Source organism: Vombatus ursinus, unplaced genomic scaffold (assembly GCF_900497805.2).
Source record: "Vombatus ursinus unplaced genomic scaffold, bare-nosed wombat genome assembly UNPS02014799.1, whole genome shotgun sequence".
Taxonomy (NCBI): domain Eukaryota; kingdom Metazoa; phylum Chordata; class Mammalia; order Diprotodontia; family Vombatidae; genus Vombatus; species Vombatus ursinus.
In genome coordinates, this window is record NW_020954577.1 from 30,355,533 (window position 1) to 30,380,580 (window position 25,048).

The 25,048-nt window shown below is 44.6% G+C and overlaps 1 protein-coding gene across 1 annotated transcript in view; it reads right to left on the reverse strand.

Moving 5' to 3' along the window:
- Window positions 1-25,048, reverse strand: part of RFTN1 (raftlin, lipid raft linker 1) — a 156,461-nt gene that overhangs the window by 42,871 nt on the left and 88,542 nt on the right. Inside the window, exons 5-7 of the mRNA XM_027871938.1 lie at window positions 24,420-24,795; window positions 14,932-15,138; window positions 4,516-4,631 (exon numbers count right to left, since the gene is read on the reverse strand). Coding sequence (XP_027727739.1) covers window positions 4,516-4,631; window positions 14,932-15,138; window positions 24,420-24,795 — 699 coding nt within the window. The remainder of the gene's footprint in view (window positions 1-4,515; window positions 4,632-14,931; window positions 15,139-24,419; window positions 24,796-25,048) is intronic.

Sequence of the window (25,048 nt, forward strand, 5' to 3'; positions counted from 1 at the left end):
GGGCAAGTCACTTAACCCCAGTGGCCTCACCAAAAAGAAAAAATGGTGTATGGGCAAGCAAGGTGTTGCCATAGTGCACACAGCACTGGGCCTGGAGTCTGGAAAGACTCGAATTCAAATCTAGCCTCAGATACTTGCTGGCTGTGTGACTCTGGGCAAGTCACTTAACCTTGTTTGCTTCAGTTTCCTCACGTGTAAAATGAGCTGGGGAAGGAAGTGACAAACCACTTCAACATCTCTGCCAAGAAAACCCCAAATGGGGCCACGATGAGTCACACGCAACTGAAACAAATGAGCAAGTGACAATAAAATTAAGAGTGTGGAAAGAGTATTGAGACTGAAGTCTTGGGTTCAAGTCCAATCTGGACCACTGCTTATATCTGCAGTACCCCTGACAAGCTACTCCCTCTCTCTGTGACTCAGTTTCCTCATCTGTTCAGCGACGGAGGTGGAAATCTTCAGGCTGGTGAAGAGAAGGCCTTTTAGGGGGCATGGAGCTATCTTCAAATACTTAGGGGCTGAAAGTCACCTGAAAGAGCATAAGGCTCGTTCTGTCTGGCCTCACTCAGCAGAACCAAGCACAACGGGCGGAAACTGCAGACCCAGAATTAGGCTTGCTGTCGGGGTGAACTTGCTAAGAATCCGAGCCTTCCCAAAGTGCAACGGCCTGCCCGGAAAGCTGGTGACGTACTCCTCCTGAGCGGCCTTCAGGCAGAGGGTCCTCACGGGGATAGCGAGGGTCCCGGGTCCCTCCCAGCTCTAATGCCCTACGATCTTAGGAACTTTTCTATCTCTGAACCTTCCTAACAGGACAAAAGTTTAAAACATGAGAAGGCCACATGGGGTCTCTGCCAAAACCAGACTGCTTTATACAACCACAAAGTTCTGTGTTTTCAAAAGTAAGTTTTCCTCCCCTCCCTCCTCGGATGCCTTAACCTCAAAACCTACTGTCTATCTACCACGTTCCTATGACAACCGGATACACATTTTAAACTCCTGACATATTTTTTCCCCCCAAAGAAAAATCTAACTGTGGATAGAATGAGAGTCTCATGAGATCCACAGGTGTGGGCAGTGTCCAAGCTGCATCAGTCCTGAAGGAGATCACAGATCCTCAGCAGTTACCCCCGGGGAGGTGACCGCAGCCTAGTGCTAAAGGCAGACAAAGGATGGGAAGGATGGGAAGGATGGGGAGGATGGGGAGGATGGGGAGGATGGGGTCTTCACTTAAAGACATGAGGCCACGGGAAGAACCAGAGGATCTGGCGAGAACAGCCCCTACACTGTACTATTATGGGATCACAGCTGTTGCATCAAGCCACCTTCCTTCAGCAAACCGCCAAGCTCTCCCCTACTGGCCGTTAAGGGAAGCATTAGGCAGCTCGGATGGTACGCCCCCGGCCTGGCTGGGACCCATACACTCGGGTATCACTGTGCTTGCCTTAAGATGGCACAGAGACAATGGAACAGGCCAGGCCAAGAAGGAGGCGAGTGGCCCACCGGCACCCCGGGAAATACCACGAGGACAAGAAGGCCCCCACTTAGGCAGATTCTCAAGAGAATGAGGAGAAGAACTGCGCAGGAGGAGGAGGAGGGAGGAGGAAGGAACGGCCGCCATGACGAATGAAGGGGGAATGATCTCCTCTAGTTGGCTCCCAGGACAACTGACAAAGTTCAAGAAAGGAGTACGTTTGGCTTTGCTTTAAAACATTGAAATGATGGATTTTAATGGCCCAGCACCCTTTATCCACCCTTTCCTTCACCTCCCTGACTTCTCAACTTGGTGCTGGGCTCAAGCATCTCCCTCGGGTGCCATTAAACAAGGCTTTGGCGTCAGCCCTGACTCAAAAAACCTATCTACCTGCTGATTCTAGGATTCATTCAATTATCCGTTTATTAGATACCTACTGTATGCTATCTTAGATTCTAGGGAAGAGAAAAAGTGTCAGTAAAACCTGAGGCTTGTCTTCATGAAGCACGGAGTCTAATAAGACAACTCATTTAAAAATAACTAACATTTATTTTTATTATACATATGTATATATATGTGTGTGTGTATATATATATATACACATATACACACACACACACACACACACACACACACACACACACGTATATATATATTTATATGTGCCAGGCACTGTGCTAAGCACCTTATTCATTTGATCCTTACAACTCTGGGAGGTAGGCACTATTGTTCTTGTTCATTCATTTCAGGCAAGTCTGACTCTTCATGGTCCCATTCGTGGCCTTCTTGGCAAAGACACTGGAGTGGTTTGCCATTTCCTTCTCCAGCTCATTTTACAGATGAGGAAACTGAGGCAAACAAGGTGAAGTGACTTGCCCAGGGCCACACAGCTACTAAGTATCTGAAGCTAAATTTGAATTCAGGTCTTCCTGACTCCAGTCTTGGTGCTCCCTCCATTGCACCATCTACTCCCCATTTTAAAGATGGGGAACCCGAGCCAAACAGGGTTAAGTGATTTGCCCAGGATTACATAGCTACATTACATCTGGTCTTGAGACCAGATTTGAACTCAGGTCTTCCTGGCACTCCACCCAGCTGCCCTCATTTTTATACAGCTTTAAGGTTTACAAAGTATTTTCCCCAAAACAACCAAGTTAAGGCTAGGATTGCCAAGAGCTATAGCTTTAAAAAAAAAACACTATTAATTATAAAGTGAATATTAAACATCAATCAATTAAACTTGCTTTGCAATTATTTATAATTACATGAATTCCAATATCAATGCACAAAGCTCTGGGCCTGGAGTCAGGAAAACATGAATTTAAATCTGGCCTCAGACAATGACTTTGCAACTTTGGGCATGTAACTGCTACCTGCCTCAGTTTCCTCAACTGTGAAATGGGGATCATTATAGCACCTACCTCCCAGGATTGCTTTGAGGGTCAAATGAAAAAATATTTATAAAGTACTTTGCCACCCTAAATTGCTACATAAATAAATATTAGCTATTGCTGTAATCCTTATTATTTTTTTCCCTTGTACTCATTTTACAGATGAGGAAAGTGAGGCTCAAGCATGAGTAAGTGACTGACAGGACTGCCTAAGCTGTCGGCACTGGTCCAGGGCTCTTTCCACTACATACCACTGCCTCTATTTGCCTCTCGTTTCAAGGGGGGATGCAGGAAAATTAAGCTCTTATTGTTCTGAATGGTTATGATGGACGCCTGGTCCTTCCTAATTGGGTGGTGCCCACTTGGCTCCATGGGGTGGACTTACTGGTGTATTCTGGAACAGAATGGTCCCTGGCTGCTGGCCTGGGGCCTGATTTTATGCCTTTCCTAGGACAGGCACCTCTGCCTAGATGACTTCTGTTTTCACATGGAAACACACCAGATGCTGGGTTTATCACTGGTTTATCACTCCTTGGTCTTAAAAACTCTCATGCATTTCTAAAATTAGAGAGGCTTCCTTACAGTACAGCAGGAATGTTTATATATACATCCTCCACTTCCAAACTCACAGGGGATGGGGCTTTGTGTGATTTCTCTGCCAGCAGCCACCAAAACGGAGCAAAATTTCCAACACCCATCTTCCTCTATGTCTGGCGTGTGTACCACCATGGAGTTATTCATCCCATGAATGCTGACTCTGGAGTAGGTGCAATGTGGGACACAAGAAGAATCTGACAACATCCTCACCCTCTTCTGCCCCTTACTAAGTGCTGACCACCTGGTATCCACTCTGCCTTTCCAAGCATCAGTTTCTCCATCTGTAAAATGGACACAAATTGCTTCGGGGTCCTGACCCACGTTCACAAACCCTGGACGTGTCACAGAAAGGACTTCCTGACTCTGGCTGGCTCTGTGTCCACTCATCTCACTGTCTTTCATAGGATAAATTTATCTGTCAATTAAGACTTCTTAAATGTTTAGGAAGTGTAAAGGAAGAACATGAAAGGCAGAAAACATTCACAGCAGGGCAGGGGTTGTTTTATTTTTGTCTTTATAACGTCAGAGCCCAGCACAGTGTCCAGCACATAGAGATCAGGATTTCATTGGTATAGGTAGCTCCTGGGTGAGGAAATTCTCTCTACTAATGCACTACTTTTCTGTAATGTAGAGTCTTACAGAGACATCTGGAGCCCTGAGAAGTTAAATGTCTTGCCCAGGGTCACACAATCTGCACATACTGAAGGTTGGGGCTCAAACTCAGGTCTTCCACTCTTTCTACTGTGCTACTCCCCCCTGGCACATAACTGGTGCATAATAGATACTTGCTGATTGGTTGTTGGAGTCATATGTAGCTTTCTTATACAGAAAGAGTAAATTCAGGACCATTAACATCAAAGGGGTAGGTGAGAAAGAAGAGAGTAGATGGGTGGAAAGGGCTGTCTGAAGGGCCACCGACACCCAGGCTTTTTCACATGAATAACACAGCTAACAAACAGCTATAAGATTGGCTTCCATAAGAGCTTTAGGAAAATTGTATAACAGAATCCAGGGACAGACAAACAAAGGAAGAGAAACCATAAATGACCCACTCACTTCTAGGACGGTCCATTGTTCGACAACAATGGCATCATAGCCCTGTGTGGCTTTGTTCTCTTCTGTGGAAACATCTTCAAAGATGAATACTCCATCTGTCAAGCCATGTAAGGAATCTGTGCAGGGGGAAAAAAAAGAAAAGCATTTCTGTAAACTGCGCGGCAGAAGCCGTGTAAGCAGCAGAAATTTCACTGCATCCATTAATAATCTCAATCAGACCATCTTTTCAGCGTGTTAATTAAGGAAAGCACACACTGCCATAGAGTCTAGCCCCATCAGAATGAATGAGCCTAATTTATCTTGCAGTTTTGAATAATATCCTTGATTTTATGAGCCAAAATTTCATTGTTAGCAATCACCACTTGATTTCACGCACTTACCTCCCTACTCAGAGTACAAGCTCAGGATGTATGCCGGGGGAGGGTGGGGGGGGTGAATCTCAACCAGGGAAAAGCTCGAGTTGCTTAAAGACAGCATTTTTTTTAAAAAAAAGATGTGGTTTGGGTAAGACAGGTTCCACCCACTCTCCTGCATGGAGATGCATGTAACAAAATAGGCCTACGCTTTTCAGAAGCAGGCCCCCCACCCATGTGTCAATACTTGGGGAAGGAAGTAAGGGGAGGGGACAGGCCAATGTAGTCATGGAAGCAAATAGATAAAGCTTCCTCATGCCAAGATCTTACGTTGGTTGTATTCCATGAATGCATCACTAAAAGGTCAGACAATGAAGCCCCAAGGCACCCTGTGCAAATGCTTTCTGCGCTCCAAAGCATTTATAAGGGGGCTTTCAATTTAACCCCTACTTCCAAACGAGACCCCGGAAAAGGTGATCCTGCTCTGATAATCCCACGGATCCCCAAGCACTCCGCACGGTGCAGGGAAGAGTTAAGATTCTATTTTCAACCTCTGACCGCGTCATTCCCCTGTCCCAAAACCTTCAACAGTACCCCACTGCCTTCAGAAGAGGAACCAAAGCAAAGAGGAGACAAAATGGTAACTGTTGGTGGGACTATGGAAAAGCAGGCATATTAATTCCCTATTTGTGGGTGGAGCTGTGAATTAATATAGTCTTTCTGGGAAGCAATTTAGAAGTAGATGCCCAAAGTAACTACCCTGTGCATACCCTTTAATCTAGCGATACCACTAATATCAAAGATCAAAGAGATCAAAGAAGGAGGGAAAGGATCTACAGGTATTTATACTACTACGGGTATCTACAGAACCATAGGTACCTATAGGTATTTCTAGTGCTACAGACGTCTATAGTATCACAGGTACCTATAGGTATTTATAGGACTACGGGGACCTATAGCACTATAGGTAGGTACCTATAGGTGTTTCTAGTACTACAGACATCTATAGTATCACAGGTACCTACAGGTATTTTTAGTACTACAGGTACAAAAATACTTATAACAGTTTTTGTTTCAAAGTACTGGAAAACTTAATGTTCTTCCTTCTCACCTCTGCCTCCTGGCTTTCCTGGCCTTCTTTGAGCCAGTTCAAATCCCATGTCCTTCAGAAGCCTTTCCCTCCCCCTCAATCCTGCCCTCTGAAATGACCTCCCATTTCCATGCACGTATCCTATATACACCCAGTAATTCTCACACCATCTTCCCCAATAAAACGTGAGCTCCCTGTGGGCAGGCTTGTCTCCAGTCCTTAACACAGCACCTAGCAGCATACAGCGTTTCAGACATGCTTGTTGGCTGAGTGGTCCCAGCTTTATTTCCCACCGTCCCCCTCCAGACACTATGGAGACTAGTCTAAGTAAGCAATTCATCGCTCCCCATATATTCCTGGTGCTTTCTGGCCTTGCTCACATAAGTCTTGCTTCCTAGAGTATCCTTTCTTCATTTCCATCAATCAAATCTCAGCCATCCTCTGAGGCCCAAATAAAAGGTGTTTCCTTCCATTTCTCCCCCTGGGAATGTTCTTTCTCTCTTGTTCCTTCCATAAATACTTTTCTCTCTTATCGGACTTAGCATCTTCTGCCATGGCTTGGTTGTCTGTGCACAAATTTAATAGGACCACATAGAGTGTGCTGACAGAGGCCAGCTCTCTCAACCTCTCCACTTTATAGATGAGGAAACTGACGTGTGCCTAGAACCGTGATTTCACTGATGTAAGGAGTTCCAGGGAGAAAACTCCCTCGGCCAATGCAGATCTATAACTACTCTGAAGATGACAGTCTTAGAAAATTGCCCAAGGCACTGACTGGTTCAAAATGACTCGTCCATTATGATGAAAAATACTATTCATTCCCAGAGAAAGAACTGATGGTGTCTGAATACAGATTGAAGCATACTATTTTTAAACCTTCTTTAAAAAAATGACTTGTCCAGGGTCAAACCCCTTCTATATGCCACAGGCAGGGCTTGAAATTGGACTCTGAGACCGGCCCTCTTTCTCTCTGCTCCACCATACTGCCTCTCATTTTAATTTATCTCTAGAAACAAAAGCCTGGTTTGTTTTCTCTTCATAATTTCTTTTCCCACTGCAGCTCCACTCTGGTGCTTCATTGGGATGAGATGATGACCTTGGGTTCTCAAAGGAGAGCAAAGGGGGCTCCTACCAAGATGCAAAGCAGGGGAACCCATGATATCTTTGACATCTGCATTCCTGAAGGAGCTAAATGTCAGAGACTCATCATCAGAGAGCTGACCACCAGGGAATGATTTCTTTTGGCCATGAAGATTCAAGTCAAGTCAACAATTATTAAGCACCTATTGTGTGCTGTGCAGTTTGGTAGGTGCTGTTTCTTCCTTCTTCCTGGATTTTTGTGACCCTGCTTTCTTCTATTCTCCTCCTATCTTTCTTCATTTCCTCTGCAGAATAACCATCCTTGTCCTACTCCTATGTGTGGATGTATCTGAGAATCTAAGAGTCATAGGAAAGTAGAATGGATGGCCTCCAAAGGGGGTGGGTTCCTTGTCCTAGGGGACCTTTCAGGAGAATCTAGATGACCACTTCTTGGATATTCCAGAGTGAGGATTCCTTTGGTGGTTGGAGCTCTCAAAGTCTGTGCTTCTGGGAGGGTCATCTCAGGATACTCTTTCCAAGCACAGGGTCTGGCATTTGGCAGACATTTAATAAACATTGAATTAGGATAATGAGGATAATGATAAGCTAAACTCAGGAGAAAACGGGCCTATTCTGGATTTAGGAATACGAGGCTAAATCACTCATGCGTTACTCTCTGCACTAGACCAGAATGGTGAACAGAAAAGGAGAGCGGGCTGATTAGCATCTCAGAACTTGGAGATCTGAAAGAAAGCAAGGGAAATCTTGGGGAATATTCATCATAGTCTGACACTCCCCTAAATATAAGTGGATTGCCCTTTCCAACCAAAGTCTCCGGAGACATATCAATGCTATATTCCATTCTACTTAACGCACCCATCAGAGACACAGGGGGCCAGGGAGTGTAAAGTTCTTCTTTGGCCCGACCCTATCACAAAGGTATTTTCTGACCTGGGAAAACCGGGGCCCTTTTCTGGGTAGCAGAAGTCTAACTATGATGTGTGCTAATATGAGTATAATGCTAAAGATCTTTCTAAAGAAATGGGGGAAGTGGCTGTCGCATGCCATGAGGGCTGTGGTGGTGAACAGCATTAGAAGTCACTTTGTTATGATTTCCTTGGAAAAGATGTTAACAGTACAAACTCCTTCAATGCTTTGGATGGAATATATTGGTTATATGGTTATAACACATACTGGTTAGATAAGTGTGGGTGAATGTGTTCACAAGAGACTATTAGAGGGAAAATATTAATGCCTGTTCCCTTGTTTGAAAAATTACAGAAACACTGAAGGTTGGGGTGGTTCAATCTGCTTTAGTTTCTGATGCCAACCTGAACTTTCCAATGATGTGCACAGAGATGTGCATCTCAAAGTAACCCACCAAAGACTGTTTCCCTGCAAACATACTCTTCCACTACGCTTTCCCATTTTTGTCAAGGGTACCGCCATTTTTCTACAAACTCAGATTTCAATCTTGACTATCTTGGACTCTTCATTCTCCTTCGCCCTGCAGGCCCAAACAGCTGTCACATCCTGCTGTTTCTCCCTCCACAATGTCACTGGCATGGGACCTGGTCTCCACGTACACAGCCCCACCTTCGTTCAGCCCTTAATCACTTTTCACCTACACTACTATCACAGCCTCCTAACTGAACTCTCTACATCAGCCTCTCCCCTCCAACCCATCTTTCACACAGCTACCAAAAAGATTTCCTTTAAGTGGAGGTCCAACCACATCATTCCTCTATTCAATAAATGTGGGTGACTCCCTCTTAATTGTAGGACCATAAAGAAATTCCTCTTTTGGGCTTTTGAATCCCATATCAACCTGGTTCCAATCTAGCTTTCCAGCTTCCCTGTAGCCAGACCCCTTCCCTCACTCTCCATTCTGGCCAAACTGGCCTTCCCTCACATGGCTTTCCATCCCCTATTTCAACCTTTTGAGCAGATCATTTCCCCATTCCTAGAATGCACTCCCTCCTCAAGATAAAAGGGTTTCCAGGGTTAGAGAATCATGGTCAAGGGTCAGAATAAGCCATCTAATTCCTACCCCCATTGAACCCCGCCCCCTGAAATAGCTAATACTTGGCTTATATTCTCCTAAGGGAGTGGAACAGTGGATAAAGCACCGGGTCTGGGGTCAAGAAGCCTCATTTTGGTGAGTTCAAATCTCCCCTCAGACACTTACCAGCTGTGTGACCTTGGGCAAGTCACTTCACCCAGTTTGCCTCAGTTTCCTCATCTGTCAAATGAGCTAGAGAAGGAATTGGCAAACTACTCCAGCATCTCTGCCAAAAAAACCCCAAATGGGGTCACGAAGAGTTGGACACACACGACTGAACAACAAGGGGCTGGAAGGAAAGGAAGGGTGGGGTGGGGTGGGGTGTGTTTTCCTTTTACTCCCCTAAGACTGTACGTTACAATTCTGAATCCAGAATGCTGATTCACTGATCTAATACCTAACGATTCAGGAAGTTCAGACTGGCTCCTGCCAATGAACCACAGGGAGAGAGGCTGCCTAGGCTACAAGAGAGGCCGTTGTGGTGATGCTCTTCTATCTTGTTCTATCTTGTAGCCTCCTTACCTTCACAACTGAGACAACCTCACCATAAGGAGCCCCTATTTATATTTCTACATAACCAGGCATATCTTTAAGAGGGAAAGCTCAAAGCAGAGAAGGTTCAATCGCCCTCCATCCACAGAAAACGTTCCATTATCACTGCATTTTTTATCAAGGTAAAGATGCTTCCCTACTGGGTACCAAAAGCCATTTGCCCCGTTGTTCTATAAATATTTGATGGCCTACTTTTCGGCAAAATGCCACCTGCCTTTTTGAGCTAAGGATTTACAAGCCAGGTGTTGGGAAAGGAGATTTCCCGTTTTATCCGGAGAGGTGCAGTCTTCAAGGGGAAGGCTCTCCCCTTTCCATCTACAATGCTAATCTTGGGGCAAACCTTGGTCTATTGTTTCCAAGAACCACGTGAGTTCTATGACACGTGGTGGATGCACTGAGGCTTTTGTAGATATAAGTGTGTTCTGGGTTTTGTTTTTTTTACTATTACTCCCTCTTTAACAAATTCATTTCCCCAGAAATGTTTACAGGGGGGCTGAAGATGGAATGAATTCCCCTTAATTCTCTGGAAGCCTCCGTGTTGCCCTGCTCCTCCATCCTTCGTGATTGAGCTGATGGCGATAAAGAGCTAGAATCCGGCTGCACCCTTGATTACAGGGACGACTCAAACCAAACCCACTGCAACATAGTCATTACGTTTGTTGTCATATCAACTCGTAATTTCCTTGCAAATGTAATCACCGTTCCACTGATTCCTGAGAAAGGGACCAGGTTACCTGCCAGTTACTCTGCTAACAGCTAACAGCTCACGCATGACCAGATGAGTTGAAAAGAAAAAAAAAAACAAAAACACAAATCTTACCTACTTCTCTCTATTTCTCAGTTCCTATTATTCTTTACCTGACTTTCTAATCCCAGAATCTTTAGTCTCCAACATTAAGATCGTTGAGGGCATGGGAAGCTTTTTTATCTTTCTTTCCTTCTTTTTCTCTCTTTCCTTTTTTTCCTTCTTTCTTTCCTTTATTCTTTCAAAAGAAATTCTTTTCCTCCCTTATTTTTCTTTCCTTCCTTCTTTCTCTTTCTTTCCTTCCTTCTCTCCCTCCCCTTTTATTTTCTCTCTCTCCCTTCTTTCCCTCCTTTTTCTTTCATCTTTGTCTCTTTCCTATCTCCTTCCCCTCCTTTCTTCTCTCTCTCTTCCTTTTCTTTCTCTCTCTCTTTCTCTTCCTTCCTTCCTGCCCTAGTTCCATCTATTCAAGTCAAGACAACAAGAATTTATTAAGGACCTACTATGTGCCAACACTATGTTACTGCTGGGGATACAAAGAAAGGCAAAAAATAATCCCTCCTTGCAAGGAGTTCATTGTCTAACGAAAACAAGTATGTATAGACAAGAAACAGACAGGACCAACTGGAGATCATCACAGAGGGAAACCACCAGCATTATGGGGGATTGGGAAAGGCTTCTCACATAACTTAGAATTTTAGCTAAAACTTTAAGGAACTCAAATGAGGAAACTGAGGCCTAGAAGGGCCAAAGCTTCGCTGACCACAGCACCAGAAGAGACCTTAGAGGTGAGGAAACTGAAGGGACAAACGGTGAACTGCGGGAATTGAATGAACCACCCTGACTCCATCTTGTGACTCAATTCTCAAGCTAGTTCAGTTATTTTTCTATAGATTATGGGTCTAGTCCAATTTCTGTCTTTTGAGAAACTCTATTCAATTGTGGGAATTAGGAGAAAACTTTATTGCATTGTTTGAACCTGGCCCTCCAGTGGCTAGGAAGCTGGACCACCTCTATCTGTTGCTTGGGAGAGACCCAATCAGATCCTGAAACTGATGCAAAGAGTTTTCTCACAATTGCACATCTCAAGCAACTCATATGTCTTATCTGAAAACTGGCCTCATACTGGTTAGTCAGCCACTGTCTTCATGTTCCTTTGATTGGCTACAGACACTCGGATTAAGTGGAACACCTCTCTTTCTGAATTCAGGGAATTACACCTGTTTGCTCTCCCCCTCCCAACTTGGAAAGTCCTCAATTATCTTTCCTCTTTTATCTTTCTTCCCTCAATTAGAAATCTTTCCTCAATTAGAGGAAATCTTTCCTCAATTAGAAATCAGATTATCTAACGTTATATTGTTTTCTTTTAATTAATTAGTCTTATTTGGTTGATTGTTTTAATGTATAAAATCTGTCTCCACTGTATTTGAGGTCCAAGTGCCGGTCTGCTGGGCAATCATCTTGCATTGCTTAATGAATCAATTGGCTCAGAAGCTCAAACCTTCGCTTCCTCAGTCATTCCATCTTTCACCCGCCTCAGAGTCTGACCTCCTCATTTTATAAATGAGGAAATTGTACAGCACAGTCAGTTTCCTGTTCCAAAGTCCCAAGGGAGAGAAACACAATAAGCCTGGGAGTGTCAGAACAACGCCATCTTTCAGTGGTACTGATACAAATACAAATTCATGACCCAAGAACTGTATAATTCTTTCTGGTCCCTGAATCACGAATCTTATAAAATGAGAAACTCCAGGATTTGGCCTGGGGCTACATTCATACCAACTTAAGCAGAAATCTGAAAGTCACTCTATAGGGAATTCAGACTCTTAAAAAGTGGTCCTATTTTCACCCTCTGTGCCCCTCCCATGCCTGCACTTCTCTGTCTCCTCGCTAGCCTGGCTTCCTTAAGTCTCAGCTAAAATCCCACTTCCTCTTGATGGAAGCCTTTCCCAGTCTCTCCTCCCACTGCTGGTGTTTTCCTGCCGATTACTTACTATCTATCTATTTTATATCCTCTATCATCCAACCATTATCTTCTTATCTATTATCATCCATCTATCCATCAATCTACCCTATTATAATCCAGCTATTATCTATCTTTTTATATCCTCTATCATCCATCCATTATTTACTTATCTATTACCATCCATCCATCTATCTACCTATCAGTCAATCTATTCTATATCCTCCTCTGTCATCCATCCATCCATCCATCCATCCATCTACCCTATTATCATCCATCATCTATCTAATCTATCTCCTCCACCATTTATCCATCCATGTATCTACATACATATATGTACATTTTTATCTATATCTTGCATGTACATTGTTTTCATGTTATCTCCCCCATTAGAATATGAGACCCTTGAGAGCAGGGACCGTGATTTTGGCCTTTCTTTGCATCCCCAGGACTAGCAGTACCTGGCATATAGTGAGCCCTTATCCAAAGTTTGCTGACTGATTCTCCTGGGCTTTACTTTGGGGAGGATGAATGTGAAATAAAGACTCACTGACAGTGTTTCTCTGGGCTACCAACAGCTTTCAGACATGTTTTTAGCTGCGCCAGGTTGATTCACAAGGACACTAATTATCTCATTAGGAACCATCTCACCACGGGAGTGTGAGTTACATGAACATTTTATGATTAACTTTTTTCTTCTTTTTTTCTTTAATTCAGGGAATGGATGTTCTGTAAGTTACTGTTCTTGCCCTGGTCAACTGAAGTCTCTAGGTAGCCGCTATGGCAGATCTGGGAAAGTGAGAATGAGGAAACGTGTGTGTGTGTGTGTGTGTGTGTGTGTGTGTGTGTGTGTGTGTGTGTATGCGTGTGTGTGTGTAAGAAAAAGAGACAGGCAGGCAGGGAGGATCCCTGCTCCAAATAGAGTAATGGTAAAAATAATAACAAGTATTTACATAGCACTTTAAGGTTTGCAAAATGCCTTATAAATTATCACATCATCTGATCCTCAACAACAATCCTGGGTGCTATTATTATCCCCATTTTACAGCTGAGGAAACTGAGGCAGCAAGAGGCTAAATGATTTGCTCAGGGTCACACAGATGAGTAAGTGTGTTGGAGGCTGGATTTGAAATCAGCTCTCTCTGACTTCAGATTCATCACTGTAGCCACTGTCATGTGTTTATTTTAAAACCAAAATACTCAAATGGGTGTATGATGCCATCCTTTCAGGAATTCCCTCCAATGATACAGACTGAAATCCATGTATACCTGCCCATCCTGTATTACTCTGGCTCATATTCTCCCCAGAATTAGAACTTGACTCCACAGGCAACAGCTGAAATACCAGTAGTGGCAGCAGCCAGCATGTACATAATGCTTTCCTCCCTTCTAAAATGGGGACGATACCACATCACAGCACTGCCACTACGATTAAATGAGATGACATCTATAAAGTCTGCTAACCTTTAAAGCACTGACCGACTACTGGTTATATATGTTGCCTTAATGAGCAGAATGGTTTTGATTATACATAGACCATTGGTAACCCTTTAGACTTGGCTCCTCCACATGCTCAACATCAACATGGCGCCATGGACTTTCTATAAGTGGTCCCTCCAGCTCAGGCTTTGTCTGAACCATGGGAAATAATGAAAGTAAGACAGTCAGAAAAGGTCAGAGCTAGCAGGGACCTTACGGGTACACCTTCAATGCCTGCCTAAGAGACAGAAGTTTGAGAGCTGAAAGGGACCTTAGAGGTCATTCAGTCCAATTTTCTTTTTACAGATGAGTATACTAAGACAGAAATGATTGGCTTAAGGACAGAGAAATGGGACAGTGAGGCGTGAACACCCTGCCTAGAAGGACACATGCTGGTGTTCACATCCCCCCTGAAATTGTGCCTGCTGGGTTCACACCCCACAATGAATTGATAGACCAATTCAGCTTCAATTGGGCACCTCTTCAGTGTCCTTGGGCCATCTTCCTGGCCCTGAACAATTTCCCCATCAGCCCTGTTCCTATTTCCTCTGCTTCCCAAACACTCAAGCTGCCATGCTTTACAAGAAGCAAGTAGAGAAGGGCACTCAGTGGTGGCTTTGAAAAGCACTGGGTTCAATCAGATCTAGGCTGCAGGTGTATGCACACCACCAGTCGAACCCCAAGAATCTAGGTCGTTCAATTTCTTTCTCTGCTTTTCATTCCAGGGTGCTGCCATTGCTACCGCAAGCTGTAATAGTGTCTACAAACAATTTGCACTTCCAGAACTGCATGATCCCAGGGGGTAATTAACAAGCACAGGGAATAATCTTCCTTAAAAGCCTTTCAAAGCAACCCCAGGCCCATGCCGCCATCAATGCAATCTAGTCGCTCATGTGTCGCTGTCATTTTGGAGACACCTGTGCGGGCTCTGGGAGGAGTTCACACTGAGCGGGGTCTTGAGCTTCAAGGGAAGTTGCCTGGAACGTGTTAATTAGAAATAAAACTCGGGCGAGGTTGCTGACTGCAAAGGTATTTGCTCAGAAAGCATACTTAGAACTAAAAGAAAGACTGTCGCCAAATAGGAGGATTCCATACCATTTACCATTCCAAGATAAAAGATGGCGTTCACGAGCACGCCCCCCTTCCGGAAGTGGTCACTCATGTGCTCCAGCCAGTTCGCGTCGAGGCTGTTGACCGTCCGTCCGTTTTTGGAGACCCTGAGCGGGATGGTGACTGTGTAGTATTGTCGGCACCGTTCTAGCTGGCTCTTCGGCTTGTTGAAAATGGTGAAAATCTCCATTTCTGTTCGTGTTAGGAAATAAGAGAGGAGAGAAGGAAAGAGAAGATTAAAATGAAAATGAAAAAATGGAGACCCCTAGACTTTTGAAGTTTTGAATTGTATTAAAAGCTCATACTCAGTTTTTTCATCTGTAAAATGGGGATAATAGCACAGATAAGGAAACTGAGGCAGAGGCTAAGTTCAGGGTCCAGCTCTTTATTCACTTATCCTGCCAGCTGCCACCATCTTATATCTCCCTCCAGTGCCTCATGTGTAGAGTAAGGAGGATGGTCTCTGAGATTCCTTTTGGTGCTAAACCTGTATGACCTGGCTTGGAATCTGAGATCTGTCCCTCAGCATCTGGGTGGCCTGGATCAAGTCACCTCCCCAGGCCTCGGCTTCATCCTCTGTAAGATGAAGGAGTCGAATGCTAACGGTCCCTTTCCAGCTATAAAAGTCCTATAATCTTTAATAAGCAAACAAACAAATAAATAAATAAAGGCAAATATTCTGAGCCATGTGAAAAATACTATTCCAATTCCAGGAAGTCTCAACATTTCTGAACTTTGTATTTATAAAGTGTAGCAGTGTTTCCTGGGGCCCAACCATCACCAATACATCATCAATAAGTAAAAATAAGTACTTTCCCATAAATGAATGCGCTGGATCGGGTGCAGGTCAATTCAGATGATCAAGGTTGGGAGGGGCACTAGAGCTGAGCTATTTTAATTTTAACTTAATTTATAACTCCGTTTTTGCTTCTTTCCCCTCCCAAGAATCAATAATCATAACCGACGGCCAACAGAATTTCTCTCCAGTCTGAAATACGTGCTACAGGACATGGGTTAGCAATGACAGCCTCTCAGGCAAAATACCTGGAATTACAATCAAAGTCACGGGGTCTATTTTTATAACGTGTATTGAGCCAAGTTCTGGAAGTTAACCCAGTACGAGAAACCTCCATTGTACAAGCAAGTCTGGAATGCACTTTGGATTCCAAAAATATCTAGTGGAATAATGAAAAAATCCCCACCCTTCTTCTCATATAAACTTTTAAAAAGTCCTAGGCAGGAGCTGAACGCAGTAAAGGGAAGCACAGTACATCCGCATGCAGAGTCCCCAGGTACCACACACCTGGGAATGGGCTTCAGGTGTGCGCTAAATGGAAGAGACCAGGAACAGAAAGTCGACCCGTAGCAAACCTACCAGCTCATCTAGTACGTGCTTGTTGGACGTGTGATATATTGCCCTCCTATGTTCTAAGCTCCCTGAGGGCAGGTCCTGCTTTTTTCTTTGTCGGGGTATCCCCAATATCTATCACAAAGCTTTGCCCATAGTAGGTGTTTCACAGAATGCTGCTGGATTGGTTTAGGTCATATTGGAGGTGAAGCAGGTAACAAAGGAATTTCCTCAAATGGTTCAAGTCCTACAATCAATGGGGCAGCATGCATGCCTTGGAAAGGAATGTTTAAAGTCTTAAAAAAAAAAACCCGGCCCCTAAATTTCACGATTTGACAGCTGGTGCTTTCCTTGATAATACAACTTCAATCAGTGTGACTGTGCAAAGGGTTACCATTAATAAAGGCAGCTGGGCAGCTAGGTGGAGCCTAAATGGCACGATAGCGCATAGAGCCTAGACAAATGTCTGGCCTCAGACATTTACTAGCTGTGTGACCCTGGGCAAGTCACTTAACCTTGGTTGTCTCAGTTCCTCATCTGTCAAATGAGCTGGAGAAGGAAATGGCAAACTATTACAGTATCTTTGCCAAGAAAACCTGAAATGGAGTCATGAAGAGTTGGACATGACTGAAAAACGTCTGAACAACAGATGGGCAGCCTGATATAACAGGACACTGGGCTTGGAGACAGAAGGATCCGAGTTCAAATCTCACCTCAGATACTTACTAGCTGAGTAATCCCAAGCAAGTCAGTTAATCTCTGTGCCTCAGTTTCCTCATTTATAAAATGAGGGGATTGGATTGGAAACCTCTAAGATCCCTTTCAGCTCTATTTCTAAGATCCTATGAATATATATTGTTTTAAATCAGAAGTCAGGCTAAGGACCTAACAAGATTTATTGTTACCCTAAGAGACCACCTGGACAAACAGAGCCAAGAGTAATTTTTTTTAAAAGGCATCACAAAAACAGGTTAAAAGCAATCATCTCTTAACAGCGGTGGGAAGGCTGACAGTGAGACCATATAAAAACAGGGACCAGCAAAGCCCGCTGGGGCAATGACCGTCCACATGACAATACAAACACCACCCAGGGCAAGGCATGCAGCCCCCACATAGAAGCGAGGGTGATGCGGGGTGACCAGAGACAGACAAGAGAAGACATAAATCCAGCACAGTACACTCACGCGCTTCTCCACCTGATTCCTCACCAGGGAGGATGAAGGACTGAAGCCAGAGACAAAAATAAATTTTTCAGGAAGAAAAAGGAAATTCTGAAGGACTTTCATGTCTCACAAGCACGAGAGGTAATGAAATGTCTGAAGAAACCCAGTTTCAGGTACATGATTCTTTTTTTCAATCCCTCCTTGGTCCCTCCTTCCTCTGAAAATGGAAATTTGCCAGGAGGAATTATCCTGAAGGATGCTTCCCTCGACATGTGTCAGTGGACTGTTTGAACTGCTGGTAATTTTCCAAGACAGTCCTGGGTTTTACTTTCCTGGCCCAACTGCCCTTGGGTGTGTAACAGACTGCCCATTGGTCAACTTCAATTCAATCCAACATGTAAGAGAGTTGAAGACGGAGGGTTCACTGATCAGTTTTGAAGAGCTTGCAGGGAAAAAGAGCATCTTTTTGGAGACTGACCATCCCATCTCTCTCCCTACTGAATATGGGTTCTATTTATGGGCACCTCGTTGAGAGAGCAAAAGACCACGCCTGATTCAGTCCCAGGGACTGGGGATGCCCCAAGATAATCAGGTTGCTTTGGAATCATCCCTAGGTAAGAACTCCTAAAGCAAAGCGTTTCAATAATAGGGGTGCCCCATCCTGTTTTAGCTAGCTCAGACACTTGGGAGACCCTCCCCCTGTTTTGCCAACAAATCTGCCTAATCTTTTTTTTAGGAGCAGGGCTCCTTCCTACTTTTTCCCTTGTATCTTTTTTTTTTTTCCTAGAGTACAGCTATTAATTCAAAAGCAGTTAATGGCCACCCAGGGGAAGAAGCTACATATGTTTGTATACATGGCCAAAGGATCCACCCAGTGTTAGGGTGTCACCCCATTAGCAACCCCAAGTTCAGTTCCCATCTGAGAAGAGCCCAAACCATGAAGCAGTGTTGAACTAGAAAGGCTTAGGGACCTTGGTGGAAAAGTGAGAGCCATCAAGTGGGAAAGAGACGCGTGTTAATTACGCACTACTGTGAAGGTTTTATTCAGTTGGGGGTTTTCTGCATCTATTTATGGGGTTCCTGTGAATCCTCTCTGCTTTTTTACAATTTTGTGGGGTGAAATAAAATATATTCTATGTATATTTGTTACTCTGAGTAATTTACAGTAGCTGGGGACCCAGCACCCACATTTATGGGGATCTAGACACGATCTACATTTGGAGATTCCCAAATTAAACTCTGACTGGGGATAATAATAAGAGATGCTACAAAGGCAAAATTAACAGGTATTGACCACCAACTAGTTGCATGGTGAGAAGAAGACAAAAGCATTAAGGTTAACCTAAAGGTTTCTAGTCTGAGAGAATGAGATAACTATAGTTACATTATCAGAAAGAAAGAATTTTGAAAAAGCAACATTTTTGGGGGGAGGACTATAGAGATTATAAATTCAACAGTATGTCTGAAGGAATTAAAAGGCCCTTAGACGCCATTTCATCCAACCTCCTGATTTGACAGGTAAGGAAACCGAGGCCAGGAGTGGTGCCTTCTGACGAGCCAGCCTGAGAGTAGGAGACTTAGCACTGGGCAGAAAAGAATGAATGGATGGATGGATGAATGAATGGATGGATAGATGGATGAATGAATGAATGGATGGATGGATGAATTAATGAATGGATAGATGGATGAATGAATAAATGGATGGATGGACGAATCAATGAATGGATGAATGGATGGATGGATGGATGGATGGATGTAGCAGCACTAGGGTTTTAACTCCAGCTGACCCACTGACTCCATATTGTCTCTGTCTCTCCAGTCTCTCTCTTGGATTTCACAGTTCACACATAGGATTGGGCTCTGAGTCATGGATTAGGAATGCTTTATTGAATTTATCTTACAGAAAGCAAAGAACATGTAAAGTTTTTTATCTGCTCACCAATATGTTGGCTTAAAAAAAGTCTTGTACCCATAAAAACCAGTCTTGTTTCCCTATTCCTCAAATTAACATTATAATAACAACGCATCTCCCCAACTGAGGGGGAGCCTGAAGGTGGTTGTGGCTGGTAGGTGGAGGCTGAGGAGGAACAGGCTCTCTCCTAGGGATGATTCCTTCCTCCCTCTCCCCACCTCCCACTGTATGACCCCATCAGAGCCTTTCCAAAGCTCCTCACTTTACGATAAATCAAGAAGGCGTCATATGGGACTTGCCAAAACATCCCTGGCAGGTAAAGTGAAGGCAGAGTTAGGTTTGGAGCATTTGGGGAAGGGGAACCAAGGGGGAGGAGGCCAGCCACTCAGGGCCATCTGAAAGCAATGAGACAGCTGTGTGCTCCAAACAAGCCCCAGTGAAAGGGAGGGCAGGGCTCGGAGGGACCCGTGGAAACATTCTAGGGAACTCTTCCATTAAGCGAAATGAGGAAATTCCGCCCCCAAAGAGGAAATAAAAGTCAATGAGCGGGACCAGAAGTACTTATGTGAGATGGGGTGAAATTCTGGAGAAAACCCAAGCAAGGCACAGTACTCAAGCAAAGCCTCGGTCAGGGGGCAGCCCCCAGAGGCGGGCGAGGGGGGTGGAAGCAGGTGCTGTTTGGGGAGCGGATCTCTAGATCTTAAACATCTCTGCTGAGCACTGTCTTATCCCCCCTGAGCTAGAATGATGTTCGCCTTATGTTCCTCCATCCATCCCATAAAACACATAAATTAAATGAGGAGGGGAGAAGGAGGCAGGGGCATTCCCCAGGGATGGTTTTTTTTTTTTCTCAGAGAGACCCACCGTGATTGCTGATTTAGCTCCACAAGGCACACCTGGCAGAATCGGATGAAAACACTTAAAACCTCCTTGGGGGAGACCCAAATGCTCTGCAAACAGAGGAGGAGAAAAAGCTGGGTGGGGGTGGCAAGGGAGGCAGAAAACTGTCCAAGGAAGAACAATCATAAACTTTCCCAGGAATACATTTAAGGGAGAAAGCCAGCTGAGGGGGTGTATTTGTGGAATCAGAGGCCAGAAGCTGCCTTCTAAGGAGCCAGCCCAAGACTCGAAGATCATGGGCTTAGCACTGGGCAGAAAGGAAGGGAGGAAGGAATGAGCACCTCCTACGTGCTTACTATGCACCAAGCACCGTGCTGAGTGCTGGGTATACAAGCAGAAAAGCCAGGCAGACTCCAATCTCAAGGAGCTCACTTCTCATTAAGGGAGACAACACATACAGGGGGAGGCTAGGTGGTTCAGTGGATAGAGTAGCCCGGCCTGGATTTAGGGAGAGTCATCTTTGTGAGTTTAAATCCAGGCTCAGACATTTACTGGCTGTGTGACCCTGGGCAAGTCACTTCACTCTGTTTACCTCAATTTCTTCATCTGTAAAATGAGCTAGAGAAGGAAATGGCAAACCACTCCAGTATCTCTGCCAAGAAAACCCCAAATGGGGTCATGGAGAGTTGGGCATGACAGAAAATGACTGAAAAACTACCCAAAAAACCCACACAGTAGGCTTGACATTTTATCTCAAGGAGGTAACTACACAACAGAGAGCAGGAAAATGGTGCTACACCTCTTGGTCTCCACCCCCCCAAGTCTAGCCAATGCCTAGCCCATAGAGGGTCTTTGGTAAATGCCTAATAAAAGGATATTTTAAACAACGGAAACTCAAGTGTTAATATGGCTTCCCTACAGCTGGAAAATGGACTCAGTGGTCTCTAAGAACCCTTCTAGCTCTAAATCTATGATTCCAGGACAAAGGGCAGGTAAATTGTTCACACACACACACACACACACACACACACACACACACACACACACACTTTAGATTGTAAGCTCACTGAGGGCAGGGACTGTCTCTTGCCACTTTTGGTATCCCCAGAGCTTAGCATAGTGCCTGGCACACAGCAGGTGCTTTAAAAAATGTTTATTGAACTGAATTTAGGAGGCATATCCAGAAAGGCCCACCTTGTGAAAGTCAGCCTCAGGTGTGGGCACCTGGAGAAGGAGGTATGTGAGCAGTACAAAGGTATGGCGTGAGCAGGACGCAAGGCTCTCTATTTCCCAATCTCCTCTAGAGCCACCTGTCTCTAAGTGAAGTCTGAAGGGAGTCCAGACATGAGAAAAGAAAATGGCGGAATCAAGGGAGGCCTCCCAGGCCTCACTGCCTCCTTTCCCTAAACAAGAATTTGGATTAGGGAGAAGAGGGGCAGGCATTTTCAGACTAGAGCAGAAAGACTGTAAGAGGTTTTTCAAGTTAATTCAATAAGCTCTTTTTGAGCACCTAGAAGGGCCCTAGAGATAGAAAAGCAAACACAAAGAATCAGCCCTTTCCCCCAAGGAGGGAAGCGTGTACGCAGAATAACTGCAGAGCACGTGAAGGGAATGATGTGGACTGAGTCCCTACAGTTCAGCTGGAGGCAGTCTGCATAGGGCTTTCCTGCCAAGCTGAGGACTGGGCAGTTTTTCCTAACTGCCAAGGTGAGCCACTGAGGATTCATAAGCGAGAGAGGGACAGTCCCATCATTTAGAAAGATCAAATTGGTGGTTTGGTGGAGTTGATTAGAAGTCTACCTCAGATACGTCCTAGCTGTGCCACTCTGGCCAAGTCCCCACACCTCTGCCTCAGTTTCCTTATGTGTAAAATGAGGGTGATAATAATAGCCACCACCTCCCAGGGTGGTAGGGTGGTGGGGATCAAATAAAATATTTGCCAACCTTATAACGCTCTCCACACGCTAACTATTATCACAGAATGCTGCGGCCACAAAGGGACCTTTGAGATATTCTAGTGCGCCCCTCTCATTTTATGGATGAAGACACGGAGGGCCTCACAATAAAGCGCTTAGCCGGGAAGTGGCTGGTCCAAGGTTTCAACTCCAGACTCCTCCGCCTCCAATCCCAACAAGTCTTTGTCTGTACCGTACTGACCTTTCTAACGTTGTAGAATGAACCATTATAAACGACTACAAAAAAAAATGACTAAATTAACTAATTAATTAATTAATTAATAAACCACTGGTGAGTAGACACCTGCAAGATATGTTCTCAAGCAGGAATTCTTAACCTGGGGTCCATGAATTTATTTTAAAAGTATTTTGATATTTGTTTTTCAATATAATTAGTTTCCTTGGTAACTCTATAGATCTTATTTTATACATTTAAAAACATTCTTCTGGGAAGGGAGTATGGTCAGTAAGTATGCTTCCAAAGGGGTTCAAGACACAAATATGGATAAAAACCCCTGTTCTAAATAACAGTAATTTCGAGATCGAGACCTGAAGGAAACAGGCTCCCCAGGCTTGGGCCCTGGCTCCCTTCTCTCACACTTGCTTACACACAGTAGTGATGAAATACCTTGGCACACTATGGATGCAGCCAATATGTGTAAGGGATGCTAGTCAAAGCAACCGTTTCTGCTGTGAACTGAAGTTGGGCAAAGCTAAATTAGGGAATGTGAGTTGAGAGAGATTTCAAACAGATTTAGAGCTGGAAAGAGGACAGATTTTGAGCTAGAATGGACCATTAGTGCAACCTCCTAATATTACAGATGAAGAAACATGGGCTAAGTTCAGTGACTTACCCAAGGTTATACAAGAGAGCTAGGATTTGAACCCAGGTTTTGTCTATTAGATTGTAAGCTCCTTGAGGGCTGGGTCTGTTTTTTGCCTCTTTTTGTATTCCCAGCACTTGGCACAGTGCCTGGCACGTAGTATGCTCTTAACAAATGTTTATTGACCGACTGACTATCTCCAAATCCATCTTTCTTTCCACTGCATTATCCTGCTACTCTACAAATAAGCAGCACATAATAGGAATAAGAAGGACCCAGATTCAAATCTCACCTCTGGTACTTACTTCCTAGCTGAGTGAAACTGAGCAAGTCAATGAATCTCCCTTAGCCTCCATTTCCTCATTTGTAAAATAATATTAACAAAATTAATAAAAAGATAATAATAAGACCTCTCTCAAAGGGCTGCTGTGAGGATCAAATGGGACAGCCTATGGATAGGTTTTGCAGATCCTAAGGTACTATGCAAACATCTGTCAGGACACAGTGAAACCCTGTATGGAATCAATTAGCTGTGTGGCCCTGGGCAAGTCACTTCACCCTGTTTGCCTCAGTTTCCTCATCTGTCAAATAAGCTGGAGAAGGAAATGAAACCACTCCAGCATCTCTGCCAAGAAAACCCTAAATGGGATCATGAAGAGTTGGACGTGACTGAAATGACTGAACAACACAAAAGCACAGATAACTGTTCTGCAGCCTAGTTTTACAGAGTTGCCTGGAGCACAGAAAAGGTAAGTGACTTGCCCAGGGTCATACCACCAGTAATGTATTAAATGATACAGTAAATCCTGTAGGATGCTTCCTGCCTTTAAATTCTTAGTGCAAAGGATGGGGTTCTGTGAACGACACGGCGCTCGTAAACTGACTCCCAAGTTTGGCTGGCAGCACACACACACAAGGCAGTTTCTCCACGGGGCAAACGAGCGGAACATACGAACTTATGGAAATGGGGCTGCTTACTTGGAAGGGTTGCATCACCTCTTTTCCTGCAACAAATTGTCCTTCTGGGGCTTTCTTTATGTCTGGCTTTGAGCAAACATCCCCAATCCACCCACCACCGGCAAGCGCCAGGTACATTCTGTCAGGATGCCCAACACATTAGCGCTTCCTGTGCCGTGCGCAGACTAATCTGATACTGAAGCAACAGCCAGGCTGATAAAAGAGTTTACTCTCTTACCTCTATTTCAAAGATGGTCACGGTGGGGGGACCATCAGATTTTCCACTCAATGTGGAGGCTCTACAGTATTTCGAGTTGGGCAACTGAGTCAAACGTGTCAGTTTCCCATACATGGGTGATGCACCTTTCCTCCACTCTCATATCACTTTTTTTCCTTTTCCTTAGGATGCTGTGAAAGTTACCAGAAAAAAGCACTAGCATTTCCTAAACCCAGTTGCAGCAGTGACCGACTTACTTCCAGCCAGAGGGTCGGAGCCTTCCCGTTTGTCTGCTGTGAATCCATCTGCCTTCTCTGGTGAATCTGCTCCATTTCCCTCTACAGAGGATAAGTTTGGTGGTTCAGCAACCTGCTTGTCGCCTGTCCCGCATTCCTGGGGCTCTGCGTCGCCCTGAGACCCTGCCGGCGTGCTGCTCATATCCGCCGACCCTGGGGTCTCCCTATCCAAGGACGAGAGGTCTTCCGATTGGTCTGACGTGGTTTTCCCATCTCTCGACTCCCCCGACCCGTTGGCAGTTGGGGTCAGTGGGCTGCTTCCTGCAGAGTTCCCAGGGCAATGGTACTGAGGCACAACGCCCACAAACTCTAGGCCCCGACTTGCTGCATCTTGGATCTGGGAAGTGAACAAAGAGAATGGGAAGAAAGCATTACATTGTAGCAGCAGGAGGAGAGAAGAAATGTTGCGGGGTGGATTGAGGCATGGTGGTGCTGGATGGTTATCAATTATTTTGATAATGGAGTCCAATCTCTCACTGGAAGATTTTCAAGCTGGCAAACTGGCCTTTTTAATGAGCAGCCCCCGAGTCTATGCCCTTCCTCACCCCCCAATCTCCACCATAACCTCCCTCACCCCCCAATCTCCACCG